At 39.0% G+C, this 11,926-nt stretch overlaps 1 protein-coding gene across 1 annotated transcript; it reads left to right on the plus strand.

Annotated features, from left to right (window-relative positions):
* Positions 1–580: 580 nt before the first annotated feature.
* vkorc1l1 (vitamin K epoxide reductase complex, subunit 1L1) lies at positions 581–11,334 on the plus strand. The gene is made up of 3 exons (XM_033643308.2): positions 581–843; positions 6,907–7,016; positions 10,966–11,334. The coding sequence occupies exons 1-3, from the start codon at positions 653–655 to the stop codon at positions 11,190–11,192; spliced, it is 528 nt and encodes a 175-aa protein (XP_033499199.1). The 5' UTR covers positions 581–652; the 3' UTR covers positions 11,193–11,334.
* Positions 11,335–11,926: the final 592 nt, after the last annotated feature.

The raw sequence follows: 11,926 nt of genomic DNA on the forward strand, positions 1-11,926 counted from the left end.
CGCAACTTGGTTTTGCGGAACACCAGCTTGAAGTTGCCCTATCGTACGGACCCTATCCAGATCAGTCGAACGTGGCATGCCGATTCTTGGAGCAGACACCAACTGACCACTGTAGCAGGGCCCAGAAGCTCAAAACAAGAGTCAGTAGCAACAGCCAAAAAAAGCTGTTTGGCATTGGCAGAAAGATTTGGCAAATTTTTCATGGGCGCAACCCACATACTCAGCTCTGCTGCTCATCCCACAAATGCATGTTCCTTACAAATGTGGCACCATTTAAAGGGGAAATAAACAGCTTTTCCAGCAGTATAAGATTTATTGCCAAGAAGCATTGTCACAACAATGAAACAATCTACCAAACACAAATTTCCTTACATTTTGTGCTTAGTTTATAATATCTTAAAATGCACTTCATTAAATTGTTATTGATGCAGTATTTCTAACCAATTTTCCATGCTCTCTCCCACTGTATAAGGCAGACTAAAGACATGTAATATTTTTTATGACATCTCCTGTCTAATGTTGTGTTCCTGGGAGCTCGCGCCGGCCCGCCCCTGACGGTGTGTCACGTCCTGACGCTTTTCCACGTCGCAGTTCCGTCTCACAGGCGAACTCGCTGCGTGTGTATGCGTGTCTCCAGCTAGGCCAGAGAGTGATGGCGGCGCCCGTCCTGAGAGTGTCCACCCCTCGGTGGGAAAGAATAGCCAGGCTTCTCGTCTGCCTGCTGGGCATACTGCTGTCTCTATATGCCTTCCACGTCGAGAGGGAAAAGGCCCGGGACCCCAGTTACAAGGCTATGTGCGACGTGAGCAGCTCCATCAGCTGTTCAAAAGTGTTCAGCTCAAGGTAATTTGAATTCAGCAAAGAGCGCTCAATGAAGCTGCTGTGCTGCTATTGTGGCGGTTCAAACTGTCAGATGCTCCCAAGCTAACTGCTAACTGTGACTGCCGGCCCGATGCTAGCTGCCGGTTAGCTTAATAACCTGAGTGGGATAACTGTACTGTTAGCTCATCATTTAATAAGTACAATATTAGCTATGTAGCTCGATGGAGCTATCTTTGCTAACCGTTAGCTAACGCAACCCATTTGATACACTTCTCAGCCAGTTAGCTATCAACACTGAGCCGACAACAGTGTTAAATTCAATCAATCGATGACTTTCTGATAGCTATCGATCACACTGTGTGCGCTCTGTGTTGGAAAAGCTAACACATCTGTTAACACCAACTTTAAGCTAACAAAAGTTGGCGCTAGCTTGTTGAGACTAACAGTATTGTTGTGTGTTGACGGATGAGTCCATTCATTCCGTCCACCAAAACTAGGATATCTGGTAGTTAGCTGGGTGAATGTTGATAATTTTGGGTTAACTTTATAACCTACAAACCTGAGCATTGCTGTGTTACAGGCTCCTCTGCTCCTCTGCACAGTGTCCCCTTTATATGACACATGAAGGTAACCTTTCAATAGGTTTTATGTTTTCAGCTCCTCCTTGAAATCAAATGTTACGCCCTCAATTGTATGGGCAAGACACTGATAACTCCACAGTGGCTGAACAGATGTTTACCATTCCAGTTGCATTTGAAACATCTATGTTCTTTCTTCCTTTTGCCATTTGAACTCCAAAATTTTGCCACTGTTTGTTTATATCAAGAGACACAGGAGCCTGGGAACACAGGGGTGACCCCCAGTTAGCTATCAGTGGTTGTCAGCATTGTTAAATTAAATCAGCTGATAAGTTACTGAGTGGTCCTCTGTGTGCTCTCTGTTTATAAAATGGTAACACATCTGTAACACCAACTTCAGCACAAAAGGTGACAATAGCTTGTTCAGACTCATGTTATGGTTGCATGTGTGTTGTTGCGGGATTACTCTATTCTAGAGCTGCAACGATTAGTCAGTTAATGAAATGTTGAATCAACAGGAAATTAATTGGAAACTTTTAAAGGTCTTGAGTGATTGGCTGAAATAGAATATGGCATTTATAATTATCTTATAATAAAAACCGTCATGTTTTCATTACCGCAGAGTGAGTCGTTTGTATCTACATACAGAGCGGGTCCTCTTCTACAGAGTCCGCCATGATGACCTTTAAGTCACTTTTCAAGCAAAAAAATGACCCCAAAAAATGTGCCCAGGTTCTCAAATGTGAGGATTTGCTGCTTTCCCTGGTCTTACATTATAGTAAATTTAATGTTTTTGGGTTTGAAAATGTTGGTTGGATAAAACAAAGCTTTTGATGATGTCACTGTAGGCTCTTGGATATTGCAACAGGCTTTTCTCACTGATTTCTAACAGATCGAAACAATGAATCGAGAAAATAATGTACAAATTAATCTGTAACGTATAATCGCTGGTGCAACTATTCTCAAACAACTTAGACAAAAGTTGCCACATTAGCCACTAGGTTTGGCATCTTTTACTTCATGCATTACTGGTACTATTGGGACTGTTTTCATCAGGCACATTAAACATTGAATTACAGTATGGCTGTATCGTTTTGCAATATTTTTAGACCAAAACATTAATTGATTATTGGAGAAAATAATCCACAACAATCATTAGTTGCAGCCCTAGTCCACTCATTCCAGCAACCAAAATTATTTTTGGTGGTTAGCTTGCTCAATGTTGATAATCTGGTGTAACTTTTTAACCTATCACCAGCACTCATGTTAGCTTTCATGCTGCTGTCATTAGCTGCCATGCAGATGTCACCAGGCAGCTATCAGTCAGCCCACAGGCTTTAACTCTACACCTTAGCTGCCTAAAGTGCAGTGCACAGAGCTGCTCCATAGGTCAGCAAAGGGGACTAAAGCTAAATTCCCACAGCTTCACAAATAAAGCTGCTGAGTTTTACAGAAGCCATGTGATCATCAGAAATATATCTGAGTTGGTTCACTCACAAGGACGCGTTTGCAAGCAATCAGTCATTGAGAATATCATCCATTCACAGTCTTACAATCATAGTGCTCAGGGTATGAAATTAAAAAAATATTTTGGGGGCAATTATGGCCCCCACGGTCTAAAAAATGGGGGCATTTTCAAAATGTTTGGGGGCCATCAAAAAATTGTAATTATGTTTTAACAATAAGCACATGAAAAGAAAAACCAACTAAGATAGTGTCTTCACTCTTCAGTAGAAACCACTATAAATGAAATAAATAATGGGTTACATAAAGTTATGGTTGCAAAATATCACTCAGATTTCCTATAATTTAACCAGTTTAAATGTGATGATTTAACCATTAATCTACTGATAGCAGTACTAATGTTTGACCACATTACGGTTACTTTTACTGTTAAAAAGGCCAAATTACTATAAATTCCTTAGATGCAATCCTGGAAGTAAGTTAATTTAAAATTTAACATTCATTCTACCTTAATTTTTCATTAATTTGTCATTGTGTAGACACAGATCACCCAAGAAATGGTTAATTTATACTTATGGTACAGCAAAGCCCCCTCCCCTTCTCTGTCAGATTACTCTCACGTAATCAGTGCAATTTCGTTGATTATGTCTGGAAAATGAGTTGTAGACGTGACGGTAAATTAATTTAATGAAAATAAAATTATACTTTAATGTCAGATTGTAATACTGTTAAAAATATAAATACATATAGTTGTTTCGAAAACTTGGGGGCAATTTTGGCCCCTGGAACGTGGCTTTTGGGGGCATTCTTGGATAAATTGCGGGCCAAATGGCCCATGGCCCTTGCTAATTTCTGACACTGATAGCGCTTGTATAAAAGCAATGCTGTGAAGTTCCCATACCAGCTTGACCTATTGAATCTCATCGAATGAGAGTCTTAGCAGGCCTTGGACTGATACTCACAGCATGGCTGGAATGTAACCTGTCTAGGACTTAATACATATTTGTAAGATGAGTGGGTGAATTCACTGTCTGAGTATTAGACACAGTCTCGCCTTTGTCAGCTAAAATGAGTTGTGAACCATCAGTGACTGAATGTCTTTATAAATGATAGTGAATGACTGAAGGAAAGTTAACAGTTTCTACTTCAGCCAAACAAGCTCAGATTCCAGTAGTCTAATCATGTCTAACGCAATCAAGGGCTGTAGAGTAAAAACACTATATTTGGTGATGCATATCATTGTGTTTGTTATGTATCCTTGCATGCCTCCTCAAATGCTTATCTTTTTGAGATAAAGCCTTGAAACACTAACCAGAAAGTCTTAAAATAATGGAAAGCATGGACGCCTGCAGTGTGGGAAAACATTATTTATTATACACAAGGTGCATAAGCTTCCACAAAGTGTAAATGAAATGAGATTGCTTAATTTATTGCACACTAATGGATGCATAGAAATATTTAAAATGGTCATGTACTTGCGCAGAGGTTTTTATACTGATATTATCCCCAACTCCTACTAGCATTATTCCCAAGTATTTTACAGCATGATGTTTAGAAGTCGACTGCGGCCTGGCTGAACACATTGTTGTAGTAAATGAGAAGAAATCAAACAAAGGTCTGAGTTATTAAACCAGCATCTTATCTCCATGTTCCTGCTGTATAGCCTCAAATGAGTCATGGAAAACTTTATTGAATTCACTCTAATGTTTACTGAAACATAATAAAAATATGATAAGGAATAATTAATGTATGAATATACCTGTGTAGTTGTACTACACTTTGAATCGTCAGCGAATGGATCAGTGTATATTGAGGGTCATATGACAGTAGCATCCAACTAAACAAGATCACATTCTTTGAGATCATACAAGAAATGAAATGCATCCTTGAAATGTTTGTGGCAGAGCAGAAAGACCGTTTCCAACTCTGTGAAAAGCAGTAATATGTTCACTGAACATGTTGAACATTTGTACTGTTTTTGATTCAACAAAAAAAAGTGCACATTTTTCTTATCTTTTGCTGCACTGGTGTTTGAGGTTTTTCTTTTGAAGAAACCTCTTGGCACGTCAAAGTGATGTTGAAATTTGCCATAAATAGAAACAAACTAAAGACAAACCTCTTCATAGCAGTTTTACTGGGGCACAAACTGAAATGAGGTTGAAGTTAGTGGTGAACAACAGGTGGGGGCGAGGGAATATTTCCGCCACACCAGCGTCTGTGCCACAGAAATACAGATAAATTAAATGTCCCCCTTTTGAGACAGAGCTCTTAAAGTGACAGTTCATCGCAAAAATCAGAAGTACTCATTTTTCCTTGTGCCTGTAGTGCTATTTATTAATCAAGATCATTTTGGTGTGAGTTGCAGAGTGTTAAAGGTATAAGCCGTAGAGATGTCTGCCTTCTCTCCAATATAATGGAACTAGATGTCACTCAGCTTGTGGTGCTCAAAGTGGCAAAAATACATATGAAAAACTCAACAGCAATGTCTCTTTCCAGAAATCATGACCCGGTTACTCAAGATAATCCACAGTCCTTGTTGTGAGCAGTTTCATCTCAGGACTATTTTCTCTCTACCGAATTACACCCGCCAAGTAAGCGTGCATCTGCTGCTAGCTCACCTAGTACCACTGAGCTAGCTAACGTTTAGGGGTGGAAATCTACAGAGGCCACGCGATAAAATATTTTAATGGTACTTTAGTCATGAAATATTATTGCAATTTTAATGTTTTGCTCTATACTGAGTATTGTGATAACATAAATACCAATATATTGCAATTTACTCACTTTATTTTAACTCTAAATTATGTCCCTAAAGGAAAACTATGTCAACACCTGTTTTATCTAATAAAATATGTTTTTTTTCCCACTTCAGTCATTTGTATTGCAGCAAAATGTAACTAGTGAACTGAAAAAGCAAATGATTTTGTTGTTTTAGTTGGCTACCAAAAGTTCAATTTGTATTTGCCGTGTTAATCATTTATCTAATATTACTGCACAAAGTATCACAATCCTATGCTATATTGATTTTTCCCCCACTCCCACTAACGTTACAGCTCAGCTGAGGAAGATGTTTACATCCTGCGCATGCCTCCTGTCCATGAGTACATGCACACTTCCACCTGCACAGTGATTCGGTTGGCGGGTGTAGTTTGGTAGAAAGAAAATAGTTCAAGCATAAAACTGCTCACAACAAGGTCTGTGGATTATCTTGAATAAGCAGGTCATGATTGCTTGAAAACCAGTCAAACTTAATACAGGAGTTTCCTTTTACGGGCTCTCATGTCTTACATGCTCAAAAGAACTTGGTGGGACAACTCAGGCTTGATGACGTTTGTTTTCTCCTCCGAAAAGTCCAACTAAACTAATTCAGGATTTTCTAAGTGGTCATTTATTTGTGGTGGCCTGCCACTATATCAACATCTGCTGACACGTATTGATTTGTTATTTTTGGAGCTGGTTCATTAGCAGCGCTGTTGGAATATATACGCCATTTGAATAGCCACTTCACCACTCTTTCGGAGCACAGAGCATACTCTAGGCACAGAAGGAGCCCCAAAAAGCCAGGCACAGTGAAGGTGAAATTTAACCTCCATTGTGCTGAGTGGGAAACACTGTAATTGATTATTTGATCGACAGAAAATTAAATCTGAACCATTGCTTTGAACAAAATTACATTTTAAAACGTTACCTCCGTCTCTGGCAAACTGTCATGGACATTTTTTAACCGTTTTGTGACATTTTGTGTACCAAAAAAATGAGAAAATTGATTATTCGTTATAGCTCTAGCTCAACAAACACGAAAATAGTTTTCTGTAAGTTATAATTTGCCCGCCCATCAGCTAAAAAGCAGTTCACCCTGCAGGTACCACAGGTTCCTGGAAAACAAACATTAAGAAGATCTGGGCCTGATTGCTGTGTACTGTTTATTTTTATATCCACTTATTCAGTCCGACTCTGGTTTCGATAGTCTTCAGCTGTGATTCAGTCTGTTTAGTCTGCCACTGGTTTCCTCTAACTTTGCTGATGTTTCCGTGTGGTTTAGGTGGGGTCAAGGATTTGGACTCCTGGGCTCAATTTTTGGAAATGACAGCGCACTGAACCAACCCAACAGTGTCTACGGAATTGTCTTTTATGCCTTTCAGCTCCTTCTAGGTAAGCTGTCACTCTGTTCGGGGTCAGTGTCGCAGATTCAGGTGACAAATATCCCGAGCCATTGCACGAGCAGCACCTAGGGCTGACTCAACACTCTGCCTTCCTCTGACATTGCTGTATTTGCCAAAACCTGACTCACATGACACTGACATCATATTTCGTCACCATGTCTAAATTTAATTCTACAGTTAAACAGGATGCTTGTATTTAAAGCTCAACTGACTCAACTGCAATCAGAATTTTGGGTTGTTTTGGCTTGATTTAAATTAATTTCTGCAGAGATTTAGTGTAGTAAAAGTTATAATAAGCAATAATGTTTCTACAGAGTCATTATTTTATGTTTATCACAGTGTAATCTGACACTGATAGTTCTCAGTAATCATATGTATTTTTCCTTATGTGTGACTTGTTTTAACTGGGTCACACTCACAGTCACATTCTCCTCCCCTCAGTACGTCGATGTCGCTGCTGACTCAGTCATGCTGGTTTGACATGTTTGCCTGCCGAGTGGCCTGTAGGCTCGCCTGGCCACCTGGCGCTGGCTCAGAACAAGAGGTCCTTTTAGCCACAGCAGTTACCACTCATTTGACTAACACAATAGCAGCCCAGTTTAGCCAAACTGCTACAGCGGGTCAAGATTTCCATATTAAACGCAAGATCACTCAGTTTAAGGAGTTTCATTATTCTCACAGCCTCGGACTGTTTAATATTTGTTAGCTAGGACGACTCCAGAGTCTGCAGAGTCTGTGCAGCATGGGACTACTTGACTGTACACTTTAATGTTGGAAAGAAGCTTTGCCTTTTCATGTTATATTTTCCTTTATTTTAATTTAGTGTTATGAAGACAGTAGGGGCAGGCTATATGGATAAAATCCTCTGTCACACTTCATGTCAAAATATCATGATATAAAATCCAATTGAGAAACTGTAAATTAATTCAATAACCAGAATAACCACCAATAATGTTCTATTTTCTGGTATTGAATTTGCTGGAGTATCTAAAAACCAACTACTTTATTTATAGATAGAATCTCAATGTTTTTTTTTACAGTAGCTTAGAGTTGAAAATCCCCACGTCACGCACATAAAATCAAACGGTGCTGAGCAAACTTCAGAGCAAAATTCAGATTTCTTTATTTGTCATTTTTATGCTCCACATAAACACAAAATAGTGTTTCACACACGCCACCAATAAAAGCAAAAAAAAACAAAACAAAAAAATGAATAAATAAGAGCAATAATAAATAAGCTAAAGCTTTAAGGCTATAAGAGACTAATTAATATGAATAAAGTGCCAGTAGAAACAGTTCCATGTTCAATTGTTTAGCCACAACAAATCAATATCAGATTAAGTATTTGCAATATTTAGAATATTTTTGCCACTATACCTTGTTGTCAGACAGCCTTTTCCGACAGGGATCTGAAGACGTTATAAGTAATTTTACTTCACGGGACACGTGAGTTTTAGACACTGCCTCTATCGGGCAGTGTCTAAGGTAAAGAAAATATTCCATATATAGCATACACTTAAACTGATATTGATTATTTTAGGTGGTTAAAACACGGTTTGCTGTGTGTTTATCAAGGATGCTAGCAGAGCAACACGATACATAAAATTAGCACAGCAGAAACATCAGTTAGTTTGGACCAGCGTGTTTAACTATATATCTTTAAACGTTACAGTTACAGCTGAAAATGATAAAAGAAAAATAAGAGTTGTTTTTAGCTCAACGTGACAGTAATCCGGTCAACACAGTTTAAAGTTACAGGGACAGTGCAGGTTGAATCTGTGAAGTCTTCATTGCCACAGATATTTTAATATAATTTTATTTATACCTCTTTTAACTTCTTTTTGTCAAAAAAAAGTTGAGCTCTTCTGTGTGAAAGTCCACACTTCTAATGTTACACATCTTTAACCCTCACACTGAACCTAATAGTGTCTTTTTACTTTACACATGCACTTACCTGTTGACAAAATGTAAATTAATGTAACTCATTATAATAACCACATTTCTACATTAAACCTTCCTCTGCACAGGACCACATACTTACCTTTATACTAACCTTTATTAATACCTGCTATACTTGAATAAAAGAACATGATTTGTCCAAAAATCTGTCTCAAATTTGGCTAAAAATTATCTTTAATAGGTCTTAAAAAAGCATAAAATGTAAGTGTCTGATAGCTGTAGACACATTTCTGTAAATGTGCCAGTTTGTGCGTTTCTGGGTCGGCGTAGTGACAGCTGCAGAAGACACATGAAACACATCAAAACACGTAAACAACACAAAAATACCTAACATCCATTTGAAAACTGTCGAGATAAAAAGTACAATCTGTTCATGATGCAGTTCTGCTCAATGATTTACGACGTTGCCCACACTGGTCTAATGCACCCAGAGGTATTAATAGTTACACGGCACACATGTTATGGAAAAATCTTTGACAGTTGACACATTTATTTCACCTCATGGTATATACTAGGATATATATATCATCCTGGTTATTTCCCATGATAAAAGACTTCTCCTGTACTGCCACAACTGTCTAAATGTGTGGTAGTGATGGATGGTACCATCTGTGTGACACCCCCAGTAGTACTTCGATCTTGTACCTTAGTAAAAAGTTGTAATACTACAATGTAGGGCTGGGCGATATGGACAGAAGTTCATATCTATTTACAGTGTACGTTAATTTTTGCACATAGCACTGGAGCTACAGAGGTTTAAAGGTTTGCAGCACAGGACACTAAACTATGACATGAGTATAAAAGTATCAAGTAGGCCTAAACCCATTAGAGTCTGAAATAATTCTTTGCCTTTTAAATTAATCTAGTGCTGGAAAATGATTTAAATCTTTTTATCTATTTAGGTTATTAATCTTATTTATGCACAGAGCATCATCAGAGAGGCCGAGGGAGGGAAGGAGCAAGAGACACTTTGTCCTCGTTATAAACGTCTTGTATATAAAACGTCTGTGTTGTTGCTGCATTTTATAAAAACAGATCTGTCACCTGCATCCAGGCACTGTCTCCATATCACACAATAGACTACAACTACCAAGAAGAACGGCGACACACTATGGTCCACCTCACACACAAACTAGCAGCGCAGCGCTGGATGCACGCGTGCTGCATTAATTTCATTCATCTCACAGACTGATTTAGTGTAGCATGTGTAACATATAGACCGATGTCGCACTGTAGACTAATGAACAGACAGATTAAACTGAGGAGCAGCTCTGTGTCTCTCTGAGTGTAGATGGAGAGATTCACAGTGGTGCGTATCATGTAACGCAACTTGACCCTATATCAGTATAAATGTTGTCGAAATTTATATCTTGCTTGAAAATATATATATCAATATATCATACATGGTCGTTATGTCGCCCAGCTCTACTACAATGTAGAAAGCATTCAAAGTTCAATTAAGTACGAAAATACAAGGTAAAAGAAGGCATAATGCAGAATGGTCCTATGTTTTGGATATTAATCAAAATTCTGTCACTGCTTTGCCTATTTCTCACCCCAAATGTTTCCAGAAACATATTGTAGTGTACTGTTTAGCTGTAAAACTGAGAACGTTTATGACCTGACCACCATGTTGGAAACAGTCAAGCGATGCGCTGAGCGATGCACCGAGCACTGCCCACCTGCCGGATACAATACCATTACATCTCAGGTCTAGAAAGCCAGATTGTTAGAGGACTAATGAAATATCACAAGCACAAACACTGATGAAACTTAGCGTCAGAGTTCTGACTGCACCTCATGTGACCACAGAATAATAAGCCCAGTCTGTTCAGTGTTTGAGCTGAAAGTCATCACGAGGAGGCTGGTCACATAAATAGAGAACTGTCTGAGGAAAGAGCAGACTCATCAGGTTACTTGTGTGTTCTAAGGTTGTGCCTTTTTTCCCCTTAAGCTTTAGTTTGTGTTTCTTGCCATAGGAATGACTGTCAGTGCAATGGCCGCCCTTATTCTCATGACGACATCCATCTTGTCGGTGGTGGGTTCGCTCTACCTGGGCTACATCCTCTACTTTGTCCTAAAGGACTTCTGCATCATCTGCATCACCACATATGCGCTGAACTTCATTCTCTTTATTCTCAACTACAAGCGACTGGTTTACTTGAACGAGGCCTGGAAGCAGCAGCTTCAGGCCAAGCAGGACTAAGCTGTCGAGAACGGCAAGAAAAACAAGATAAACAAACAAAAGAGAAAAAAAAGAAATGTGACCTCTGAACATTTTGACTTGCCACCAGGAGACCTTGCTTCCAAACAATGTTTATTCTGCTGTGTGTTCAAAAAAAAATGAAGAAATTTAACTTAAATGTTGGGGCCTGACATCTCAATGTTGCAAACACGGAAGGATTTGTAAGTGAAAGGTGATTTTCTTTAGTTTCTTTTTCCTTGTTTAACATTTTATTCACTTAAGGAAGGGGCTGTGTGTGAGTGAGTGTGTCGTGTGTGTGTGTCAACCCGAGCAAGCAGATGCAGAAGGCCACAAAACAGACCGACGGAGGACAGCTCTCTTTTGAACAAAAAGGATCGCAGAATGGAAGAACACAGGACATTAAAGGGGTTTACTTGAAACGGTTAGAGAGGTCCTTTTACTGCACAGCGGATCTGCACTTAAAACTTGGAAATGAGTAAAGGGTCCCAAAAATTAAAAAAAACACTCATTAGGTCATCGTACAGTTTGCAGATAAGGTTCAATGGCTGGGTGGGGTGGAAAGGGGGGGGGGGGGGGGGGGGGCAAAAGGATTAACATTTATACAGAGTAGTTTCTTTTCATGTTTACACTTTGTAGTACGTTTCTTTTATGAAGAGGACCACTAAAAATAAACACAGGACAATGTGAGATATTGTGTGTAGATCAGTCAGATTGTTTGTTTTGCAATTCTGTAA

The sequence above is a fragment of the Epinephelus lanceolatus genome, chromosome 11 (genome assembly GCF_041903045.1).
Source record: "Epinephelus lanceolatus isolate andai-2023 chromosome 11, ASM4190304v1, whole genome shotgun sequence".
NCBI lineage: Eukaryota > Metazoa > Chordata > Actinopteri > Perciformes > Serranidae > Epinephelus > Epinephelus lanceolatus.